Genomic DNA, 26,641 nt, shown 5'->3' on the forward strand with positions numbered 1-26,641 from the left:
CTAAACTTTCGGGTGTGTTTAAATCTTCTCTGAAATTTACTTCATGCCGAAAATTTCCTCGTGATAGGTATAATGCGGGTTCTTAATGGGGAAACTTATGCAAGATCTTGCCTTGCAGTTTACGAATATTTGGAAGCTCCCAACTTTTATCTCATTTTTAATTATTGTTATTATTTCAATTTACCAAGTTTCCATTTATATTTGATCGACAAAAAACTCAGAACAAACATTTGTCTTATAAATGGTATACCAATTACCCATCCTTATATGCAGAGCTTGTGCCACGGATGGGGAAAATACGAACAAGTAAGTCATAACTATTGTGGTATTATGGTTATAAATTAGTTGTTTCTTACCTAAAGATTCTTTTTCTTGGTCTTACCCAAAGTTTATTTTTCCATCCAAAAGAATCAGTATGGCTATTTGAAGGGAGAAAATGCGGTTACGGTGCTGGGATATATCCCACAATAGAACGAAATAGTGATGGCATGACATTCTCCTTGACAATCCTAGTTGCACCTAGCAAAGTATAGCTTTAAATAAAATAACAAATAACCCATCACACCAGTACAAAGCCCTTTTTGTAGACAGCTACCTATTTCTCTTTTGACAGTAGCAATCGGAATTCATGATAGAACTGAGTGCTATGTACACATATTTTTCCTATCCCAACATATGTAGGTGCACACATGTTTTTCCTATCCCAATACATACATTGTGGCCGTGTTTTCAATTTAACTTTTTGACCCCTTTAATGACAAATTTCGTCGACCTTACTCTGGCCTTCTCTAGGGAGTAAACAGGGGGAATTAACTTTTGAGTGACCCTTTCACGTCAAAGAACCCTGTTCTTACCTCAAAATATTATCAAGGGAGATCCTTAACCTTCCCCCCCTCCTGCTCTTAATGTTTTATTCTGTCCTCCAAAATGTTTTATTTTTCCGTTGGATTAACCTCGAGTTTTTGTCCCCAGATGAAATTCATTCTCCCCTGCTCTTAATGTTTTATTCTGTCCTCCAAAATGTTTTATTTTTCCGTTGGATTAACCTCGAGTTTTTGTCCCCAGATGAAATTCATCCAATTGAATTGGACCATAGACGTCCTTTACGTATTAACAGAACCTTACTGAAAATTTTTAGAAGAAAGAAGTACCTACCTATATCGGAACATAAATAATATTACCTACCTAATATATCCGTTAACTTTGATTTAGCTAACCGAGCTCTGTAAAATGACACCATTAAATAACCATAAGATCCCTCTGATCTGCCCAGGAATTCCCTGTTGATATCCCTGCCTTATTCCCCTCCACAATCATCACCCCTGGACTATGGATTACAAAGCCACGACCCTAGCCTTATAGCCTTAGCCATTAGAGTGATAAGAGCATAGATGAAGTGACATAATACACACATCAAGGTATCAAGTATCATCTTTCAGGCTCTTTTTGTCCCCTCTGAAATACAAAGCGAGAAGAAATCGAATGAAAGGCCATTAATTCGAACATATTGCAGCAAAATTAGAAGCTTTTTTTTCTAACCGCGGGTAAACAGCTTTTTTTTTACTTTTTTTAGGAAAAAGAAGTTATAAAGGGGTTTTCGGATACCTTATTGCTTTAGTTTTTTGGTTTTCAAAAATACAAACTTGGATTTCTGAAAGATTAATAATTTCAAAAACGCGGGTTTTAGGAAAAAGAAGTTATAAAGGGGGTTTCGGATACCTTATTGCTTTAGTTTTTAGGTTTTCAAAAATACAAACTTGGATTTCTGAAAGATTAAAAATTTCAAAAACGCGGGGGTGAAAAAAGCTAAAGATTTCAACGGTCACAAGGGACAGAGAGAGAGAGAGAGAGAGAGAGAGAGAGAGGAAAAGGTAAATAGAGAGGGAGAGAGGCACTGGACTGGGGAGGGAAGGAGAAAATAAAGCTAAAAAAGAGGGGAAGAAGGAAGTAGAAAATGGGATGAGAACAGAGAAAAATGAGTGCGAGTGAAAAAGGTAGAGAGAGGGAAATGGAGACTTTGGAAGACGGAGAGAGAGAGGTCGAATAAAGGTGAGAGGTTAAGAATTCTTTCTCCGACAGAGACAACTAGATTGAATTTCATACGAAAACGTGATGACGGAAAAGGAGATAGAAGAGAGGGAGAAGAAAAGTAAGAAAGAAGAGACAAAGAGAGATGGAATATGGAGGAGAAAAGTAAAAAGAGAGGAGAGGCGTAATGAAAAGTGGGCGAGAGAAATGGAGACTTTGGAAGACGGAGAGAGAGAGAGAGAGAGAGAGAGAGGTCGAATAAAGGTGAGAGGTTAAGAATTCTTTCTCCAACAGAGACAACTAGATTGAATTTCATACGAAAACGTGATGACGGAAAAGGAGATAGGAGAGAGTGAGAAGAAAAGTAAGAAAGAAGAGACAAAGAGAGATGGAATATGGAGGAGAAAAGTAAAAAGAGAGGAGAGGCATAATGAAAAAAGGGAGAGAAATGAAAGGAAAATAGACAAAGAGACAGTAAAGAGAAGGAAAGTAAGGAAGAAGACACAAGGAGAGATGGATAAGAAAAGTGAGAAGAGAGGAAAATATTGGTAGGATAGGAAATAAAGAAGAGACAAAAGGAATTGATAAGAAAAAGTGAGAAGAGAGGAAAATATTGGTAGGATAGGAAATAAAGACGAGAGACAAAAGGAGAGAAGAAAGGGGAGGACAAAAGTAAAATAAGAAAGAGAAGGAATAGTGACAGAATGGTTAGATAGTAGGAGAAGAGACAAGGAGATGAAGGGAGTAAAAAGAAAAATCTGGTGTGAATATCACACGAATTTCCTTATCCTATTGAATGATGCTTATTTGAGTGTTCTATTACCCTAATTTTTACAATACCTCTAACCGTTTAGTCGATATAGCTGAAAACCGCCAAAAAGCGGTCAAAATACCGCCATTACTTTCCTTCCTATAGGATAAGGAAATTAAAAATGAGATGGGAGGAATAGTGATGGAATAGGAGATAGAGAAGATAGGAGAAAGAAGAGACAAAGGATAAAAATTCAAACATTCCATCTCTGATATCCTGAAAGATGATTTTTTCTGTCTGCCATAATAGTTTTTCCATGTACAAAACATACATGTATCTACCTACCTCATATGATTTTCTGGTAAAGATTTTGGCTAGATGAACTCTCCTGCACTTTTCCTCGAACTTTATGCAAAAGCCAATATTGATGGGTAGTCGTGTCTCAGCTAAAGATAGTTTTTCCATGTACAAAACATACATGTATCTACCTACCTCATATGATTTTCTGGCAAAGATTTTGGCTAGATGAACCCTCCTGCACTTTTCCTCGAACTTTATGCAAAAGCCAATATTGATGGGTAGTCGTGTCTCAGCTAAATTTTGCTCTGTCTTTCTTTTTTTATCGGAAATTAATTCGTCTACGTGACTGGAATTAAAGTGTTGGCGCCTCTTCCGCAGAGAAAGTGGTTTGGGGAAAATTGGTGCGAGGAGACTGATGCATTAAAACGAACGCCATAACAGATTATCTGTCCCAAAGTAATTATTGAGTGCTGACAAGGAGGGAAAGTCTGAGGGAGAGAGCGAGAGAGAGAAAGAGGAGATTCACCATGTGCCATTTCTAACTTTTCTAAAATTTAGAAATAACGAGGAAAAGCAATAGAAAGTTGTGAATTTAAATTTGTACAAAAAATTATAAAATATTATTCGTCAGAATAATGACTGAGGGAGGGAGAGAGGAATGAGAGAGAATTGAGGAGAAAGAGAGTGAGACAGAAAGAGGAATAGGGACCGATAGAGGGAGAGAAAAGAAAGGGGGAGAGAAAGAAATAAACAGGGAGGAAGAGGAACTGAATGACGTCATAGTATACATAATTTATTATCATATCGTGAAAATTATGTTGTTAATAACATAATTTGTATCTAGGTAGTATTGACATATTATTTGCATGACTATCAAAAAACTTGTTAGCAAAGTTACTTTTCAAATACGTAACCAATATTGATGAGTTGATGACTTAGCATCTTTGCAAATTGGCAGTAAAAATAAATTAATGAAAGATGACACCTGACTAACAGAACGAAAATGGATAATTTGAGGTTTGCTGAAAGAACAAGGAAATGAACGAAAAATGAGACAAGGAGATTCACCATGTGCCATTTCTAACTTTTCTAAAATTTAGAAATAACGAGGAAAAGCAATAGAAAGTTGTGAAATTTGTGATCAAGTTGAGTTGAGAGAACGGAGTGAAAACCAAGTGAGATAAAAATAAATGAAAGATGACACCTGACTAACAGAACGAAAATGGATAATTTGAGGTGTTGTGAAATTTGTGATCAAGTTGAGAGAACGGAGTGAAAACCAAGTGAGATAAAAATAAATGAAAGATGACACCTGAACGAAAATGGATAAACAGAACGAAAATGGATAATTTGAGGTTTGCTGAAAGAACAAGGAAATGAACGAAAAATGAGACAAATAAATTGTTGAGCCAAATAAAATGGAAACAATTCAAAACTAAAATAAACATTTGCAATACAAAACCTCATGTTTGATTGTTTTGTTTTTATTAATTTTAAATGTGGTCTTTGTTGATTTTGATTGGATGTACCAACCAACCGTCAACAATATTATTTGAGTGATTGCTGAGGTCAAATTTCTGAGTTCCAAGTTTGAGACTTCGTCAAAAAAGATCCAGGTTATGGTCCTGACACTCCTGACTAGACAAACCTATGTTTTGCTAAAGATAAGAAAATTAATAATAAAACAAATAGGTAGTCTAAGAAGTCTAATGTATTGGAAACCTACTTACTTTCTCAAATAATAGTGTATTTGAGTGTTTGCTGAGGTCAAATTTCCGAGTTCCAAGTTTGAGACTTCTTCAAAAAAAGATCCAGGTTATGGTCCTGACATTCCTGACTAGACAAACCTATGTTTTGGGGTAAAGATAAGAAAATTAATAATAAAACAAATAGGTAGTCTAAGAAGTCTAATGTATTGGAAACCTACTTACTTTCTCAAATAATAGTGACCAGTCAGCTCCCATGGCGTAGTGGTCACTGCGCTCGCCTTGCACGCGGGAGACCCGGGTTCGATTCCCGGCGGGGTAATAGTGACCTAGAAAGTCACTTCCAAAATGAGGTAGAACTTCCCGCTTTCTGTGCAGATAAAAAAAAAAAACATACTGGTAGTCATTCGTGTGCAGATAAGTGCCTCGATTATTTGGACTAATAATTAACTAATGGACTTGTATTCCCATCAGTATACCATAAACAGGGATGCATAGGGATAATTGATGTGAGGGATAATTGACTTCTGGTCTGGGGGAAAAAAGGAGACATCAGACATCAGTATACGAAATAGTAGGATAGTGAGGACTAATTGACCAGGGAGAGAAAAGAGAGACAAATGGAAATTAAAATCTTTAATTACCTACCTAAGTTTAATTCTTTTTTCCTGTATCCCCTGAGTGCAGCAAACATGACAATTTCGCTAACCTGGAATACAATAGAAAGAATATACCTACGAGTTTTACCTAAGTAATTGTTTTAACCTTCTGAATTTGTGTGTCTCATTTCACTTTGTAAAACTGTGTCCACACTTAGGTAGTCGACGGCCGTAGATTTCGAAGTTTAAGAATTCGAAGCGCCCCGCGGCCCGATGCTTTTCAAGAACAAGACAATTGCAAAGATCCCCTAAGAACCGGGTGTCCATTTACTTCGACTCCAGTCCACCCTGTATATAATTGTCCATAACGCATAATTAATATGTTCAATTATTGATCACACGTGTAAACTGAAGTACTCTTTTGGTAGGTACCATTTATGTGGAGTGTGAACACTGTATATTCATTCATATCCTCTGCCAACCCAGGCGCCGTCTCTTGGGCCAGCCACTCACTATCAGGTCCGCCTGTCAGGTCTACCTGATAGTGAGAGTGTTCATCAGGTATCAGGTAGATCTGACACGCGGACCTGATCAGGTGTACCTACCAGGTCTACCTGATAGTGTGTGTGCTCATCAGGTATCAGGTAGACCAGACAGGCGGATCTGATCAGGTGTACCTGTCAGGTCTACCTGATAGTGTGTTTTCTCTTCAGGTATCAGGTAGACCTGACAGGCGGACCTTCTCAGCCGTACCTGTCAGGTCCACCTGATAGTGTGTGTGCTCATCAGCTATCAGATAGACCTGACAAGCGAAACTGATCAGGTGTACCTATCAAATCTACCTGATAGTGAGTAGCTGGCCTCAGGCTCTACATGTACGTATAAATAGCCATCGACCTCAGTCCTTTCCCTAAAAGTAGGTACCCCGGAAGGCCCGAACTATCTACCCTCCTCTAAATAGACCTCAGAACATTGAGTTTTCCTGGTATGACGGGGAAATTAATTTCTTTCAGCGCACAGGAAAATTAATCTGCGGTGCCGTGATGACTCTCATTTCACTCATACAATTGTTTCAGAATCCTATAATTATAAGATGTCACACATGGCCTAGGTGCTTAGCATGTAAATAAATAAAATTATGTTAATCGCATAACTCATAAGATGAGCAAATAATTATGATATAAGTATTAAATAATTAAACAAGTCACCACTTTTGCTGATAAGCTGTTTCGAACGTTGTTTATTACTATTATTAGGTGTACCTCTTAGGTCCACCTGATAGTGTGTGTGCTCATCAGGTAGATCAGACAGGCGGATCTGATCAAGTGTACCTGATAGTGTGTTTTCTCTTCAGGTATCAGGTAGACCTGACAGGCGGACTTTCTCAGCCATCAGGTCCATCTGATAGTGTGTGTGCTCATCAGGTAGACCTGACAGGCGAAACTAATCAGGTGTACCTATCGAATCTACCTGATAGTGAGTAGCTGGCCTCAGGCTATACATGTAGGTATAAATAGCCGTCGACCTCAGTCCTTTCCCTAAAAGTAGGTACCCCGGAAGGCCCGAACTATCTACCCTCCTCTAAATAGACCTCAGAATATTGAGTTTTCCTGGTATGACAGGGAAATTAATTTCTTTCAGCGCACAGGAAAATTAATCTGCGGTGCCGTGATGACTCTCATTTCACTCATACAATTGTTCAGAATCCATGTGTGCTGAAATTAGATGCATCTAACCATTATAGTTACGCTGTTCCATGCCAAAACCGCACAGTTGCACGGACGTAAAATCCGTTGAAAAATTAACAAAGAAATTCATGGTGGGTGTTTGTTGTGTAAAATAATAATAATGGAAAGTAAAAATGCCAACAGGAGTCAATTTTTCATTTTAAAAATTAAAAATTGAAGAAAAAAATCGAAAAATTTACCTTTCGAAATTTATTAAAGTTGAGGACGATACACAATTTTGGAGGTAGGTATGTAGGTTCGGATAAGATCGAAAGGTAAATTTCAAATACAATCTAATAAAGTTCAATCAACCAGAACATCGTTTATTCATTACTTATCTAATGTAGAAAGTTAATTTTCAAATACAATCTAATAAAGTTCAATCAACCAGAACATCGTTTATTCATTACTTATCTAATGTAGGTACCTAATCTTCGGGGTCGCCCCTTCATGAATAAGTAGGTATAGTTGGAAAGTTTTATTACTTGTTCTGGAAACTAAAAAGTTAAAACAAGGGCAAGGAGCATCAAGGACAAGGAGCATCTTTGTACCCCAGAAATTTTGAAAATTGGGTTCAAATAGTAAAATGGGGTTAATTATTACTTTCATGTCCCATTCAACGTAGAAGTAAAACTGACATCTCCACTAATCTTTAGTTTACTGCACATTGCATACACAGTGGAATACACGGCTCTTCTAAAAAATGAAACTGCAGAAATGGAGACTTTGGAAGACGGAGAGAGAGAGAGAGGTCGAATAAAGGTGAGAGGTTAAGAATAACTCCGACAGAGACAACTAGATTGAATTTCATACGAAAACGTGATGACGGAAAGAAGATAGGAGAGAGTGAGAAGAAAAGTAAGAAAGAAGAGACAAAGAGAGATGGAATATGGAGGAGAAAAGTAAAAAGAGAGGAGAGGCATAATGAAAAGTGGGAGATAAATGAAAGGAAAATAGACAAAGAGACGGGAAAGAGAAGGAAAATAAGAAGGAAAGTAAGGAAGAAGACACAAGGAGAGATGGATAAGAAAAGTGAGAAGAGAGGAAAATATTGGTGAAAGCAGCTGGCTCAGACAAAATATTCAATGAGCACATCAAGTCCTCATATCCTTATTTTCAAGACTGGTGGTACTTATATAATGAAAAGTGGGAGATAAATGAAAGGAAAATAGACAAAGAGACAGGAAAGAGAAGGAAAATAAGAAGGAAAGTAAGGAAGAAGACACAAGGAGAGATGGATAAGAAAAGTGAGAAGAGAGGAAAATATTGGTGAGACAGGAAAGAGAAGGAAAATAAGAAGAAAAGTAAGGAAGAAGACACAAGGAGAGATGGATAAGAAAAGTGAGAAGAGAAGAAAATATTGGTAGGATAGGAAATAAAGAAGAGACAAAAGGAAGGAGAGAAGAAAGGGGAGGACAAAAGTAAAATAAGAAAGAGAAGGAATAGTGACAGAATGGTTAGATAGGAGGAGAAGAGACAAGGAGATGAAGGGAGTAAAATGAAAAATGAAATGGGAGGAATAGTGATGGAATAGGATAGGAGATGGAGAAGATAGGAGAAAGAAGAGACAAAGGATAAAAATTCAAACATTCCATCTCTGATATCCTGAAAGATGATTTTTTCTTGGTTAGATAGGAGGAGAAGAGACAAGGAGATGAAGGGAGTAAAATGAAAAATGAGATGGGAGGAATAGTGATGGAATAGGAGATGGAGAAGATAGGAGAAAGAAGAGACAAAGGATAAAAATTCAAACATTCCATGGGAGGAATAGTGATGGAATAGGAGATGGAGAAGATAGGAGAAAGAAGAGACAAAGGATAAAAATTCAAACATTCCATCTCTGATATCCTGAAAGATGATTTTTTCTGTCTGCCATGAGAGGATAAAAATGAGACTGCTAAAAAGGATCAAAACTAGACCTGGCATAATTTATGTAGATCTATGTATTTTCATGAAAGTTTAGTGGAACAGTCCAGCGATCGTACACAAAAAAACCCACTTTTAAGCTTAGGTGTAAGATGTATTAGGGCCAAACAGCCCTAAAGGATGCGTTGAGCTTCTACGAATCTGCCACTGCTCCTGATCACCTGAGGTGAAAGATGCAAGAAAAATAATACGTTGAATTTTGACACAGTAAAGAAGCTTAGGTGTAGGATGTATTAGGGCCAAACAGCCCTAAAGGATGGGTTGAGCTTCTACGAATCTGCCACTGCTCCTGATCACCTGAGGTGAAAGATGCAAGAAAAATAATACGTTGAATTTTGACACAGTAAAGTGTAAAGTCGTCAAGAATCCCATCCTAAACATACACACAATATACATTAAAAACACTAGGGCACTTTTATAAAATAATAAGCTGGCGAAAGTTTTAGTGAGGGAAATAAAATCCGTGTTTGTCATAAAATAATAATAATGAAATAAAAATAAAAAAAAAATATTTTCCATGTTTATTCGACGCGGTTTCCTGAGGGCTCCTATCTATTTTTATTGTATTTTTTTCATTATTATTATTTTTATTGAAGTTATAAAAATAAAGCATGAAAACACGAAAATGCATTCTCACCCATTCTACATATTTATGAGCATAATAGTTTTAATAATAATAATAATGAAAAAAAGTGTGAAAAAATAAATACCAATTTTTACTTTTTTACCTATCCATTTTTCAAAATTTCAACACAATACATTTCAAGTTTTCAAGCTTTAATTGCTAGGTATACCTAGGTACTTATGTAAACATGAACTTTTCACAGTTAGTTAGGTAGGTAAGTACAACTAAGTACATACTGTACATAGTTTTACATAAATCTCGTCCTTGAATTAATTCAAGGTAAGGAGGCATCCAAGGAAAAAGAAAACCAGGGAATAACGCTCAAGACGAGACATCAATTTTAATGATCGCCTGGAATAGATGGATGTATGCAAGTGCTGTGAACAGCTTTACAAAATCCCGCTCAGAAATATCTAGGTACGAGTACCTAACTACCTACCAGTTTTCATTGGATCACAACCGTTCATAATTTATCACTCAATAGGTACCTATAGCTACAAATGAACTAAATATCTAACAACATAGTGTGTAAAACATTTCGAGTAAAACTATTGCAACTTTTAGCTTTGTTTTGTTCGTAAAATACATAAATTCCAATAGAATTTGTTAATGAGGTAGGTACATTGGTATGCACCTACTACGTAATATAAAGTAGAAATTCAAGAGCTCAAGTTCAATTAAAATTTATTATCTACATGTAAAATAAATACCTAGGTAGCTAGGAACCAGGTATAGGTACTTGATTTTAGCTGAAACACCAAATGGTCATGAAATTAGTATTTTCTCGTACATTACGAGCATGTAGTAAATTGTAGGAGGGTATTTTATGTTAATTATAGCGCTTACGAGGGAGACGTGCTACCCTTCATGCTAACTAGGCTGGCGCAAGTAAGTACCTTCTTTTCTTACTCCCAGGGTCCCAATTTAAAATTTCCATACCTACATATATTTTGAGTTCTGTTCATCTTAGAGGAGTAGGCAAAGTTTATGTAGAAAACAGGGACTAGGGAGGTCTGTATTACATTATTCTCCCCTCCGATCAGAGGGTCATTATTGAACGTGGTTTATCGGCATATAAGTATATGTACTTTGTTTTCAAATACTTGGGCACCCCAGCTAGAACATAGAGCCAGGTGTTCATGGTACCACACTGGGGACAGGCAGATGTTGCTTAACCCCCCTGTAACCTGACATCCTGGAGGTCTTGATAACCAACGCGTACCCGATTAATATTTTAGAACCACTGGGACTGAAGTCTGTTACTTATATTTAATTATTATTTAGGTTTTTAGGTAGACTTCTTTATTTTAATTTATTTCTCTTTTCTTCTTCTCATTATTATTTTTTTTTTCTTTTTTTTTTATATAGGTATATATAATTAAGCAAGGTCTATTGTATTAACTACCTATGAGGTGAATTTAAACCAAGATTACCTCAGAGGGTGTCCTGGCCATGAGTCGTTTGGCTTAACGGAGAGGCTACATTATCTGTACCGCTGTACGGCTCTAGATCCATTCTTCCATTCTGTTGAACTTGAAGTTAGTTTAAAGCCTAAAGGAAACATCAGATCCTTACTAATGAACTAACTTGTAGACTGTTTTACATAGAAGCAGAGTAGAAACAGCAGTGCACTCAAGAGAGGTTGGTGGACTTTCAGACTAGCTCTTATTGCCTCTTGATTAGCATGGTCATTATTTCTAGTTTCACTAGGAATTCATTTCATGACTAAGTAGTCCTAAGTACTCAGGTACTTGATGAGTATTTGGTATTTCCAAAATCTTACCCGTGGAATCAAATAATCAGTTAGTTGTATACCTGGAATTTCCACCAAATTGCGCGAGTTCTACTAATTGCCTCCATCAAGGGATGGAACATAACTAGTCTTGAATATTTCATGTGTGAATTCAAGGAATGATTAGAATGCACAGAAGTAAGTGGGCATATTAACATTTTCAGAGAACACCAAAGTAGTCTGTGATTTCAGGAATGTTAGAATTGATAGACGTACGTATGACGTACCTAGGTATTTTAACCAAGAAGTACTTAGGTAGGTACTTAGACTGTTAAGAATAAAGTACACCCCAGGCAGGGAATCTAGTGGTTAAAATAGCTGTGCAGCTTTCCAATCTAACTAGGCAGGCTATTTCTTGAAGTCAGTAAGTAAGTATAGAATATGTTTATTTTTATCAGATAAAAAATTGAATTGAGGTTTCCCTCTGAGGGAAGAGCTCAAAGAATGCTTGTGGCATTCCCCCCGCTGTATGGCCAAGCTAATTTTTTGCTTTAAATACATTATTGATGTTTGTTTCAGATCTGATGGAACTGCTAGTGAATCTCAGTCACAATGCTGTCTGGACGAGGAGGATAGTAATTCCAAATCCTTAGACGACAGTAAATATGAACAACCCCTAGTCAAATATGGAGAGCTTGTTATTCTTGGGTAAGTTATGAATTCTTTATGGTCAGTGGTCAAATAGGAGGGAATGGGGGAGAAGAAGAGGAAGGGACATGACGAAAAATAGTAAGGGAAGAAATATGATTAGGGAGAAAACAGAATGGGAAGGGAGAGAATCAGTGTCGTAGAAGGGATAGAATTGATGGAAGGAAAATAGGAGGCTCCTAAATGGCCAGATTCACAACCAAAGATTAGGCCAGCCACTCGCTGATCAGGTGTACCTGTCGTCAGGTCTACCTGATAGTGTGTTTGTGTTCATCAGCTGTCAGGTATACCTGATCAGGTAGAATAGAATAGAATAGAATAGAATATACCTTGTTTATCCTGCCCGAATAGGACTGAAAAGTCCCTTTACCCCAGCAGTCTAACTGCGTTCATCAGCTGTCAGGTATACCTGATCAGGTAGTATTTATTTATTTTTAATGGGTCTGATAGAGGGAACTCTAACTGCTAAGGTTTATCGTCCTGAAAGCAAAGAGAGAAGGACTACAGAATAGGAGAAAGCCAGCCGTTCCGAGAACGAACCATAACCCAAACCGTTTTCCGGAAAACTCCGGAAAAGCCTTTTGAACCGAGAACTAAAACTCAGACTGGAGACTGGACGATTTTTCTAGCTTGAGATTGAAGAATTAAACTATGTTTAACTTTTAATCTTGTAGATGTAGATGAAGAAATCGCAACTCTTTTAAGCTGTTAGAATACAAACATAGGTACCTATTCTGATACCTCTGGAATAGAAAAAGGCGTAGGTACCTACCCATTTTCATTACGGGAAACCTGGATGGACGAAGAACTCCCATCCCCTCTCCAGGACATTTTAATGGGAATTTTTAATATCTTGAATGGGATTTTTAACTGTCATGTTTGGCAACACTGAAAATTTATTGGGGTGCACTTTTTGGTTTGAAAAAATTTAATGCAGTTTTGTTTTCACTGTTAACCATTTTAACAAAATACAGATAGCATCAAATTAATATTTAAGTAGGTACTTACCTATGTTTCTTACTGCAATTTACTGATTGTGAAATAGGAAAGGTATGCAAGTAAGTATTAGTGTATCCTTTGTCAGGAGAGCAACCTGCTGGTAGGCAGGAAGGTGGCAAGCTGCATCTCTCTCTAATTACTTGGGTAGGTACTTTATTTGTAGAATTTAATTATTTCTATTTTATATATGTATCCTACTTAATTTATTTATTTACACCCAAGGAGGTAGGTAGGTACATGGGTCAAGAACCAACATTGCCATTTGGTGGGTGTATTGAAAGGACCTACCTATAAATTTAGGTACTCATTTTCAGTGAATTAGAACTTCTTACCTATTTACTTAGATGATTATCATTAACAAAATGAGCATTATTTGTACTTGTAGGTGAGACCTCTGGATTGAAACTCTAGCTCTAGAATAAAGAATTACCAACTTTAAACAATATTTCTTTTCATGCTTCTACAAGATTAGAACAAGGCATAGATTACACCAAAGACCTAGATAGGTGTATCTATGGACAGATCATGTACATAGGTACCATTAAACACAGTCGACGCCGTCGATCGATGTCGACTGAAACCATACACTGCCTCGACAACATACGAGTAGATTCACCTCTTCGATCAACCATCGATCGAGTCGATCGTCAGCTTCGACTACGTATGGACGCAGCCTTAGATTTGAGGACATGGGTCAAGAACCAACATTGCCATTTGGTGGGTGTATTGAAAGGACCTACCTATAAATTTAGGTACCTACTCATTTTCAGTGAATAAGAACTTCTTACCTATTTAGATGATTATCATTAACAAAATGACCATTATTTGTACTTGTAGGTGAGACCTCTGGATTGAAACTCTAGCTCTAGAATAAAGAATTACCTTCTACAAGATTAGAACAAGGCATAGATTACACTAAAGACCTAGATAGGTGTATCTATGGACAGATCATGTACATAGGTACCATTAAACACAGTCGACGTCGTCGATCGATGTTGACTGAAACCATACACTGCCTCGACAACATACGAGTTGATTCACCTCTTCGATCAACCATTGATCGAGTCGATCGTCAGCTTCGACTACGTATGGACGCAGCCTTAGATTTGAGGATATGTATTATCAGAATGGTATGCAAATCAAGAATCAAGACTATAGATAGGCAAGGCAACAACCATCTCCATGGACAATAAACTCTCTGCTCAATTTTCTCTCATTTTAACGAGACGCGAGAAAAAAAGTTGTAAAATATATAGAGGCAGGTTTTTTTGCAAAACGGTAGATATATGTACCTACACAGCCGGGGGCACTGGGTAGGTACAGGCCGTACACAGTTTTAGTAAACTGAATAAATACTGTTTTTCTCGGAATTTTAATATTTTTCTAATCTTTTTTATAGAGGTTTTACCATCCCGAAATCGAAGAGAGGAGGACAGTTTGGGAGAAAGCCAGCCGCTCCGAGAACGAATCCTATGTGTTCAGTAAATCCTCTCCGGACGGAAATCGAACCCACGACCTATCGCTTGCAATTAGGTCTGGGTCTGGTTAGGGACCATTTCGTTTGTAGTGCAAACAAACCATAAAAAAATGTAGAATTTACCTATAGGTACCTATAACTTTATGGCTATAATTTCAAGTCGCAAATACCTAGGTACCTATATCTTAAGAAGTAGCTAATAACTACAAGCCACTAACATCTGTTAGTGATAGATAAGATAATAATATTTATGGTGTCTTTTACCTTTGATAAGCTATGGGTTAGGGACCATTTCGTTTGTAGTGCAAACAAACCATGAAAAAATGTAGGATTTACATATAGGTACCTAACTTTATGGCTATAATTTCAAGTCGCAAATACCTAGGTATATCTAAAGAAGTAGCTAATAACTACTAGCCACTAACATCTGTTAGTGATAGATAAGATAATAATATTATTGTGCATTTTACCTTTGATAAGCTACTGTGACGAAGGACAACCACATCCACACCGCACTCACACCAACCATGACTCCAACTTGCCGAAATATAAAATCGTTAGGTAACGTGCGAAAAAAAAAAAAAAAATCCGATCGAAACCATATTTTTAAATCGTTCCGTTTTAAGTGTTTTAGATCACAATTTTACCTACCTACCTACCTATTCCTAATTTGTGCGTATTTAAACCTATTTAAATGGCGTCCAACTAAATTTAAAATTTAAATAAATTTCCCTTATCAGTTTCAAAAGTGTTTTTCTTTTATCTCAGAGATTTTTCAGTAGAAATTTTTCAACTGTGGTGTTTTGTTTATTTCGATTTTCTTCCTCCCCTACAGAGGAGCGACCCTTTTATTTTTACTATTTTACTTGGGTTATTTATGAAAATGGATACTTACGAAATATCCCAAGTAAAATAGTATTTACAAAGGATGTGAAAATTAAATAAATTCATTAATAGTGACCCTTTTATTTGCCTATCCATTATGAATGATTCAATCAAACAGTTTTCAATAATGAAGGGACATTTTAACTTTTCTCTATAATCAATACCTGTAATTGAGTTTCAAAAATTAGTGTTATTCTCAGACCTTTTGATTTGTGAAAAGAAAAATTGAGTCAAAAAGCAGTATGGTTGTCAGGTAAGATCCTCTTGGTTGTTCTGTTCGTGCTCTCCTCTCTATCTTGTTACCAATATCTAGAATACCTACCAAATTGTTCCAAACATAGGAACCTAAGTGGTGAAAAAGTATTGCCCAGATGGGTGACAAAGTGGGCAATCACTAGCTGCTGGCTTTTCCTAACCACACAGGCTGAATCACTGAATGAGGTTATAACGCTCAAGACGAGACATCAATTTTTATGATCGCCTGGAATTGATGGATGTATGCAATGTGCTGTGAACAGCTTTACAATATCCCGCTCAAAAATATCTAGGTACGCTACCACCTACCAGTTTTCATTGGAATTTCACAACCGTTCATAATTTATCACTCAATAGGTATAGCTACAAACGAACTAAATATCTAACAACATAGTGTGTAATAAACATTTCGAGTAAAACTATTGCAAATTTTAGGTTTGTTTTGTTCGTAAAATACATAAATTCCAATAGAATTTGCTAATGAGGTAGATACATGGGTAATGGGTATGCACCTACGTAATATAAAGTAGAAATTCAAGAGCTCAAGTTCAATTAAAATTTATTATCTACATGTAAACTAAATAGGTAGCTAGGAACCAGGTATAGCTACTTGATTTTAGTTGAAACACCAGATGGTCATGAAATTAGTATTTTCACGTACATTACGACAAGGGCGTAGCCAGGATTTCAGCAAGGGGGGGGCAGGACACGAAATTCCGATAATATCTAGTGTAAGTCGATATGTCCTCTCACCCATTTAATGAAGGGGGGGAGGCATACATAACTTATAATTTTATTAAAAACATAAAAACCTATATTTTCAGTACTAAGTATATCTATTTATCTATCTGTAATCTATGTTATATAGGAAAATGGCCTAATGGTCAATGCCCTGACATTTGTAAACAAACAACAACATATTTTCGGTACAAACAAGGTGTCATCTCCGTATGTATTGGACAGCTTTCTTTTGAAACGGTGATGGCCAGGGCCGCAATTTGAGTTTAAACTTGGTTGAAGTTTAACACTTGTATTTATGAACAAGAATGATCGTTCTTAGATCAGTCTCAAGTCAAAATTGACCAATCAAATGCCTTGAGACTATGCTTGGCACGAACTTAAGAGCCAGCATTTTGTTCATAAATATGGGTGTTAGGCTCTTTAAGAAATCTGGTTGGTTCATTTCAAACATTTTCGCCTCAGATTTGCTTAATCCAAGAGGTGAATTTAAATCAAGATTACCTCAGAGGGTGTCACGGCCATGAGTCGTTTGGCTTTACGGAGAGGCTACATTATCTGTACCGCTGTACGGCTCTACTTAAGTCCCGGATCCATTCTTCCATTCTGTTGAACTTGAAGTTACTTTAAAGCCTAAGGGAAACATAGATCCTTACTAATGAACTAACTTGTAGACTGTTTTACATAGAAGCAGAGTAGAAACAGGAGTGCACTCAAGAGAGGTTGGTGGACTTTCAGACTAGCTCTTATTGCCTCTTGATTAGCATGGTCATTATTTCTAGTTCCACTAGGAATTCATTTCATGACTAAGTAGTCCTAAGTACTCAGGTACTTGCGCTCCTATTGCCTCTTGATTAGCATGGTCATTATTTCTAGTTCCACTAGGAATTCATTTCATGACTAAGTAGTCCTAAGTACTCAAGTACTTGGTGAGTATTTGGTATTTCCAAAATCTTACCCGTGGAATCAAATAATCTTAATAATCATTTGTATACCTGGAATTTCCACCAAATTGCGCGAGTTCTACTAATTGCCTCCATCAAGGGATGGAACATAACCAGTCTTGATTATTTCATGTGTGAATTCAAGGAATGATTAGAATGCACAGAAGTAAGTGGGCATATGAACATTTTCAGAGAACACCAAAGTAGTCTGTCAAATTGCGCGAGTTCAGGCACTAATTGCCTCAATCAATCAAGGGATGGAACATAACCAGTCTTGAATATTTCATGTGTGAATTCAAGGAATGATTAGAATGCACAGAAGTAAGTGGGCATATGAACATTTTCAGAGAACACCAAAGTAGTCTGTGATTTCAGGAATGTTAGAATTGATAGACAGACGTACGTATGACGTACCTAGGTATTTTAACCAAGAAGTACTTAGGTAGGTACTTAGACGTATTTTAACCATTTCAGAGAACATTAGGAACTCTCTCATCTCTTTTCCTTCTGTCATATACTAAATATCTCCCTACGTTTAGCGACTATTCCTATACTAGGTAGCTAGGTACATTATCAGCGGAACTTTTTCTCAATAGCCCGCGCTGACATACGACCGCGAGTGTTCGACGTGCTACGGTAAGAAAGAAAAAACCAAGTGTCCCAACCTTAGATACCTAACAGGAACTCTCTCATCTCTTTTCCTTCTATCATACTACATATATACCTACGTTTAGCGACTATTCCTATACTAGGTACTTAGGTAGGTACATTATCAGCGGAACTTTTTCCCAATAGCCCGCGCTGACATACGACCGCGAGTGTTCGACGTGCTACGGTGAGAAAGAAAAAACCAAGTGTCCCAACCTTAGGTACCTAAGTAACTAAATTTTAAGATAAAGGTGTATAACCAGTATAACTCTTTATGGCTTTATGTAACACCATTTTAAGTAACTGTAGAAATATATTTTTGTCCGCAGGTACAACGGATCCATTTCTCGAGAGAAACTGAAAAAGCGGCGAAGTAAATTCGTCCTGCACCGAAGAGAATATTTCTTAAGCTAAACTTGATTGGGAAGGTTTAATATTGTAGACTTGTAGAGTATTAGCAAGTACCTAGCACCTTGTTCTTGGAGCGGAATATCATAACCACTAGACTCAGGACTAAATTTCCCGATCGGAACCGAAAATTAATCTTTAAAATTATTAATCCGAAAATTAATCTGTCAATCCGAAGCCCTCAATGTCACCTCTTTCTCTTCGCAAAGTCATGGTAGAACCAAAAGGGCCTATATGAGATGCTAAGGGCCTGAAACCCACAATACCTAAGTAACTAAATTTTAAGATAAAGGTGTATACCTCTTTATGGCTTTATGTAACACAATTTTAACTGTAGCAATATATTTTTGTCCTCAGGTACAACGGATCCATTTCTCGAGAGAAACTGAAAAAGCGGCGAAGTAAATTCGTCCTGCACCGAAGAGAAAAACCCAACGGAATCAAACAGGCTAAACATTATACGGTGAAGAATCCTAACAGCACACAGGTGAGTTTTTGTTCCGTTCCGAGAACGAAGCTAAAGGTAGAAACTATCATCACGCCACGTCACGTGAAGTCATGCGGAGTCAGAAAGATGCAGTTCAAAGTTTCCCCATAATATTGTACGGTAATTTCGTTCAGGATATGAATTCTTTAAATAACATACAAAGTCCACTGTTAACCATTTCACCAAAATTCAGATAACATCAAATTAATATTTAAGTACTTACTTAGTATCTATTTAGTAAGTAAGTAGACACATGTTTTCATAGTGTGTTGTAAAAAAAAAAAGAAAAAAAAACAAAGGAATCAGTTCCTCAAATGGAAACAAATCATGTAGTAGGTACTTGATTGAAGTTAGTAACCCTCTATCAGTTCATCTTGAGTATGACTTGGCGCCTATTCGTATAATGGGGATTTCTGCATCTCTTTTATACTACATAGGTACATAGGTAGATGTCTACTTATGACGTTGAACGGACCTAGTAGAGAGCAAGAGACGCAGAAAGATGGGTAGAGGTGGGAGAGAAAAATAACGAGAAGGAAAAAGGAGGAAGAAATACCAAGAAAAAGAAAGAAGAAAGTAGAAGAGTTGAGAATACTAAATACCTACTTACTGACAGGAAGATAAATTGAATTCTAAAACTAGGTTCTTTCAAGTCTGCTGCATAGGTGTGTGATTTTAAATGGATATAGAGGGGGGGAAAGGGGAAAGAAGGTTAAAAAAAAAAATGATAGAGGGGAAAAAAAGACTGTCACTAAGCTGTGTCTACACTACAGAGTCCACACATAGTCGACGTACACTGCCTCGACAACATACGAGTAGATTCACCTTTTCGATCAACCATCGATCGACAGCTTCGACTACGTATGGACGCAGCCTTAGATTTGAGGATAGGTATTATCAGAATGGTATGCAAATCAAGAATCAAGACTATAGATACAGGTAGTATCTATTTATTTATTTTTTAATGGGCCTGATAGAGGGAGCTCTAACTGCTAAGGTTTATCGTCCTGAAAGCAAAGAGAGAAGGACTACAGAATAGGAGCAAGCCAGCCGTTCCGAGAACGAACCATTTCCGTTTAGGATAAAGTTCATGCCATTTTTTCTCATTGATTGTTGTACGGGTTTATTTATTTTATAATGGGTCTGATAGAGGGAGGTCTAACTGCTAAGGTTTATCGTCCTGAAAGCAAAGAGAGAAGGACTACAGAATAGGAGAAAGCCAGCCGTTCCGAGAACGAACCATATCCGTTTAGGATAAAGTTCATGCCATTTTTCTCATTGATTGTTGTACAATATTCACACCACTACATTGGGAGTGTAACGAGAATAAGAAACGGAGGGGGAGGGTGAGACCGGTAGTATAGACTTATAGAGATCTCAGATTTGTTCCTCCTCATTAATCTTTTCTCTCCCTCCCTCTCACCCTCCCTTTCTCTCTCTCCCTCCCTCTCTCTCTCGCTCATTTGATTGATAGATAATGGCGAAAATTTTATCTCATTTTAACGAGACGCGAGAAAAAAAGTTGTAAAACATATAGAGGCAGGGTTTTTGCAAAACGGTCGCAGCCTTATTAGATTTGAGGATAGGTATTATCAGAATGGTATGCAAATCAAGAATCAAGACTATAGATAGGCAAGGCAACAACCATCTCCATGGACAATAAACTCTCTGCTCCCAGAGAAAACATAACTCATCTCACAGAACAGTTATTACCACAAACATCTCTTGAACTATACGCGATACAAAATATAATACACAAGCTGAGATTTTAAACTACGCTGCTTGCTCTTGATGATGATGTTGAATAAAACTGGTTTTATTAATGAACCCTCATGACAGGTTAGGTCCAGAATACTCTCTGCTCCTCAGCCTCCACAAAAAATCTCGATGGGATGTATTCAAGGATTAGTTTAAATTTCATCTCAGGGATCAGAGGGTCTTGATTGAGGGCGTACAAAATTTCATCTCACGATAAAGTTCGACCCGGGTGGGAATCTAGTCTTGTTGAAAATGTACCTAATTGCATTATTGCATCTTATACGACGAGACTCAGTAGAGAGCAGACGATTGAGATTTTCAAAAACCATTAGGATAATTACTTACTTGGTGTATTTTTTTTAAAAGAATCTACCTGTAGAATAATGCAAGTATGATTGTGAGATGGGGTTTTCCAGAATTGGCGAGGACTCAGTGAAATTACCCAAATATAAATACTATCTTAATTATTGTTATTTTCTTTATCAGCAGTGAATACTGCTTAATTATTTTTGGTTGTTTGGAAAACCACAAGACTTGGTTGTTTGAAGGAAATACTTACTGACAACATGATAATATGGAGAATCAATATATCTTTTAATTGTTTATTTGACACCATTAATTGTTTATTTGACACCATTAATTGTTTATTTATTATTGGGCCTGTCCCTACTCGTAGCATTCAGCTAGCAATTCGTTTTCTCTAATCAGCGTAGGTACGTATACGTAATGCTGAACTCCTTTATCCTTATGCTCAAAACAAGTATCAGTCAGGACATTCAACTCATTATATTTTATGAAAGACGAAAAAAACGTTAATCCATTTAAGTACAAAAATTTGACGTAAATAATTCCTCTTCAAAGTTTTCTGGATTATTCACAGAGTGACAGGTGTCGAGATTAGAAACATTGCTAGCGCCTTTATCCTTATGCTCAAAACAAGTAGCAGTCAGGACATTCAACTCATTATATTTTATGAAAGACGAAAAAAACGTTAATCCATTTACAAAAATTTGACGTAAATAATTCCTCTTCAAAGTTTTCTGGATTATTCACAGAGTGACAGGTGTCGAGATTAGAAACATTGCTATCGCGAGTATTAGGGTTTTTTAATTAAACAAATGAAAAGAAACTTTTGATTTCAATTTTGTTGTAGCCGCGTTTATTTATAAAGGAGGGAAAAACAAACCTCTCTTAAAATTCCCTTTTCCCTCCGTCAACCTTCTTTCCCTCCTTCTCTACCACTTCATTTTAGCCTTCTTCTACTCTTCTACTCTTCTTTTCCTCTTTCTTCTCCTTCTCCTCTTCTTCTCCTCCTCCTCTTTCTCCTTCTCCTCCTGTCCCTCAAAGCACTGTGCTTTCGCTCGTGTTTACATTTTGAAAATTTTCAAATGCTTATGATACACGTGCTTTCTTCCCCCTACTTCTTCTTCTATTTCCGGGGTATAGACCTACTCCCCATTTTTCCCTCCAATGTTACCATCTCCCCATTCCATCTTACCGATCCTCCTCCCTCCCTACACTCTCGTATCTTTGCATCCGTTTCTCCCCTTTGCCTCCCATCTCCCCTACCCTCTCGACCAGTTTTGTTCATTTTTATGGTATTTTGTATGGGGATGTGTAACAAGCAAACACGAGATAAAAGGGAGGGAGGTAGAATGACTAGAATGAGTGAGAATGCTGAGGGTGAGAATAGGTCATAAAAATGTTTTTAGCCTCTTCGGTGTAAAAGAGTCAAGTACTTGATAACTGTTCGTTCATTTTTATGGTATTTTATGTGGGGATGTGTAACAAGCAAACACGAGATAAAAGGGAGGGAGGTAGAATGAGTGAGAATACTGAGGGTGAGAATAGGTCATAAAAATGTTTTTAGCCTCTTCGGTGTAAAAGAGTCAAGTACTTGATAACTTTGATTGAATCCCACGCTTCATTTTTATGGTATTTTGTGTGGGGATGTGTAACAAGCAAACACGAGATAAAAAGGAGGGAGGCGGAATGAGTGAGAATACTGAGGGTGAGAATAGGTCATAAAAATGTTTTTAGCCTCTTCGGTGTAAAAGAATCAAGTACTTGATAACTTTGATTGAATCCCACGCCCACGACTCAGTTAAAGACCCTATTTCTTAAGCTAAACTTGAATGGGAAGGTTTAATATTGTAGACTTGTAGAGTATTAGCAAGTACCTAGCACCTTGTTCTTGGAGCGGAATATCATAACCACTGGACTCTTTGATTGGGAAGGTTTTATATTGTAGAATTGTAGAGTATTAGCAAGTACCTAGCACCTTGTTCTTGGAGCGGAATATCATAACCACTGGACTCAGGACTAAATTTCCCGATCGGTACCGAAAATTAACTTTTTCCCCATCTGTCAATCTGAAGCCCTCAATGTCACCTCTTTCTCTTCGCAAAGTCATGGTAGAACCAAAAGGGCCTATATGAGATGCTAAGGGCCTGAAACCCACAGGCTTTATTATTTTTAAGGGGACGATATCTTCGAAGGGAGAGAGGGCAATGATAAGGCATTTTATGGCCGTTAATGAGAACTTTTGGAGGCATATAACTAGAGTTTAGGGGAAGTCATAGCAGAATTGTTGTGATTCAAACTTATCAAGAAAGGGGTGTTTGATGATGTCTTAATGAGAACAAGATTTTGGAGGCATATAACTAGAGTTTAGGGGAAGTCACAGCAGAATTGTTGTGATTCAAACTTATCAAGAAAGGGGTGTTTGATGATGTCTCTTTTAGAATTCACAAGAAGAAGACTTTCGGAGTTAACGAGATTTCGTTTAAGAATAATCCTGTGAAGGTTTTTCCCCTTAAACACAGTTGTGTTTGATGATGTCTTTTTTAGAATTCACAAGAAGAAGACTTTCGGAGTTAACGAGATTTCGTTTAAGAATAATCCTGTGAAGGTTTTTCCCCTTAAACACAGTCTTCTACTCGGGCAATAATGTTTGTCAGGCAAAGGACGTAATTCCACTTCTACAACTCCCTTACTGATTGTGAGGTTATCAGTTGGGTCGAGTTTTACCACCGTGGATTGTCTCAGGATTGAGTTTAATCCGAGGTTGACCTAGGTATTGGATTCGGACGAGATTTCGTTTAAGAATAATCCTGTGAAGGTTTATCCCCTTAAACACACTCTTCTACTCGGGCAATAATGTTTGTCAGGCAAAGGATGTAATTTCACTTCTACAACTCCCTTACTGATTGGAAAACTGTGAGGTAATGAGGTTATCAGTTGTTCGAGTTTTACCACCGTGGATTGTCTCAGGATTGAGTTTAATCCGAGGTTGACCTAGGTATTGGATTCGTATATGCTTAACCCATCTTTTGGGGCAGTTGCCCCTACACCTAAGCCTCAGAGTGGGCCTTTAATGTATGAAATTTGGGTATTAAGTATAGGGAAATTCTCATTCCACCTCAATCACGAGTCGGTAAACCAGCATTAATGTCTCGGTACGTCTCTCATCCAGCACTGATGACTTGATGAGAACTATCTGTTTTCTCTCTGGCACTTCATCCGTCAATCACTTCTACAACTCCCTTACTGATTGGAAAACTGTGAGGTTATCAGTTGTTCGAGTTTTACCACCGTGGATTGTCTCAGGATTTAGTTTAATCCGAGGTTGACCTAGGTATTGGATTCGTAAATTCGTATATGCTTAACCCATCTTTTGGGGCAGTTGCCCCTACACCTAAGCCTCAGAGTGGACCTTTAATGTATGGAATTTGGGTATTAAGTATAGGGAAATTCTCGTTCCACCTCAATCACGAGTCGGTAGACCCCAGCATTAATGTCTCGGTACGTCTCTCATCCAGCACTGATGAGAACTATCTGTTTTCTCTCTGGCACTTCATCCGTCAAGAGAAATCATCCAATTTCCTCTGTGTACGCAATGGACGGAAAAAACAATCTCTCACCAGAGCATCACACCACTGAATGCTTCATTGTCACTGTACCAGGTATCGTCGGTATTGTCCTGGTGAAATCAACCTGAAAAAAATCCTTTCCCCGTGCATCAGTGGCGGTTGGAAAACTGTCTAGGACCTTGGCCACTGCTAGTTTTCCTCCTGAGAGGCGCTTTGATTACGAACAGTAGGTCTTTGGGGCCGCTCGCCATTTCTTTGCTCGCTTCAATTTCAAATTAAATGGAATATCGCGAACATGTGATCGTTAGAAAGCTTTCTATCCCTGGCTGTTACGTTGTCCTGTGACGGCAGTCCGTCAGACCAAGAGCCAGTAAGCACGCCTGTGTATCTTTACATGATCCGGATTCAGCAGCGTTTTCCAAATCCCCCGATACTGATTCTGCTAAATCGTTTCTTGAACTTTCTGACTTTCATGATGTTCGTGTTGCTTGTTTTGCTGAGACAGAGCATCACACCACTGAATGCTTCATTGTCACTGTACCAGGTATCGTCGGTATTGTCCTGGTGAAATCAACCTGAAAAAAATCCTTTCCCCGTGTATCAGTGGCGGTTGGAAAACTGTCTAGGACCTTGGCCACTGCTAGTTTTTCCTCCTGAGAGGTGCTTTAATTATGAACAGTAGGTCTTTGGGGCCGCTCGCCATTTCTTTGCTCGCTTGAATTTCAAATTAAATGGAATGTGATCGTTAGAAAGCTTTCTATCCCTGGCTGTTACGTTGTCCTGTGACGGCAGTCCGTCAGACCAAGAGTAAGTAAGCACGCCTTTGTATCTTTACACGAACCGATTCACAGGTTTTCCAAATCCCCCGATACTGATTCTGCTAAATCGTTTCTTGAACTTTCTGACTTTCATGATGTTCGTGTTGCTTGTTTTGCTGAGACACCCTAATCTGCCTGTTGCTTGTACGTATGTTATCACGTGCCCTTACAATATCTAGTCGATTTCCCTTCTCTGCTATTTTATTCTAATACCGTGGTTAATTTCTATTCTATTCATCAGGCGCCTAGCAAGAGTTCTTTACGGCTTGAAGAAGAATGAAGATGGTCACAAATCGTCCTTTCCATCGTTAGTTCTTCAAATCGCCAAGACTTGACCCGATTTCCTTGTGACCTACTCGGCTGAGTAAGGTGACTAGTACAAGTACTTAGCATGTCTCGAGACTCGATAGTATGTCCCGAGAAGCGATCAGTTGAATCGAAGAATGGAAAGGTTAAAATAATGAAACCTGGGACGTAATTTGTTTAATGGCTTGGCCAACTGACCGTTACGGTGTGATTTCTTCGCCATCTAATGCATCAATCGCTGGTACTATCTCCTCTTCGCGAGTGTCATGGTACAAATTGGCTAGTACTTTATTAAGTTTACTAACATATTAATTAATAGTTTATTTGGGCTGACAGTGGAAGGTTTTGCAGTGATCGTGCTTCTTTTACCTCCATTGTTTCAACTTTATTAGTTTTACTAACAAATTAATTAATAGTATATTTGGGCTGACAGTGGAAGGTTTTGCAAATTTGCAGTGATCGTGCTTTTACCTCCATTGTTTCTAGGAAGACCTATCAATAGCTGCTTCCTTCGTATTTTTGAAAATGGGTTGTAATTTCTCGTATGCCTTCCAATTATGCTCTGAATAGACTTTCCTTTGAACTGTACTTTATTAGGTTTACTAACATATTAATTAATAGTTTATTTGGGCTGACAGTGGAAGGTTTTGCAGTGATCGTGCTTCTTTTACCTCCATTGTTTCTAGGAAGACCTACCAATAGCTGTTTCCTTCGTATTTTTGAAAATGGGTTGTAATTTCTCGTATGCCTTCCAATTATGCTCTGAATAGACTTTCCTTTGAACTTTTAATTCAAAGGAAGACCTACCAATAGCTGCTTCCTTCGTATTTTTGAAAATGGGTTGTAATTTCTCGTATGCCTTCCAATTATGCTCTGAATAGACTTTCCTTTGAACCCTATGACAAAGGTTTTTATAAATGGTTCTTTCAATTTCAATTTCTTAA

At 37.6% G+C, this 26,641-nt stretch overlaps 1 protein-coding gene and 1 long non-coding RNA gene across 2 annotated transcripts; both read left to right on the forward strand.

Moving 5' to 3' along the window:
* Positions 1 to 11,833: 11,833 nt before the first annotated feature.
* LOC113470658 (E3 ubiquitin-protein ligase pellino homolog 2-like) lies at positions 11,834 to 19,073 on the forward strand. The gene is made up of 2 exons (XM_026829283.1): positions 11,834 to 12,102; positions 18,814 to 19,073. Exons 1-2 carry the CDS (start codon positions 11,924 to 11,926, stop codon positions 19,052 to 19,054), a joined length of 420 nt encoding a protein of 139 aa, XP_026685084.1. The 5' UTR covers positions 11,834 to 11,923; the 3' UTR covers positions 19,055 to 19,073.
* Positions 15,180 to 15,682, forward strand: LOC113470659. The gene is made up of 2 exons (XR_003393631.1): positions 15,180 to 15,250; positions 15,536 to 15,682. It is a non-coding gene; the product is annotated as an uncharacterized LOC113470659 (long non-coding RNA).
* Positions 19,074 to 26,641: the final 7,568 nt, after the last annotated feature.

The sequence above is a fragment of the Diaphorina citri genome, unplaced genomic scaffold (genome assembly GCF_000475195.1).
Source record: "Diaphorina citri unplaced genomic scaffold, Diaci psyllid genome assembly version 1.1 scaffold1728, whole genome shotgun sequence".
Taxonomy (NCBI): Eukaryota; Metazoa; Arthropoda; class Insecta; order Hemiptera; family Psyllidae; genus Diaphorina; species Diaphorina citri.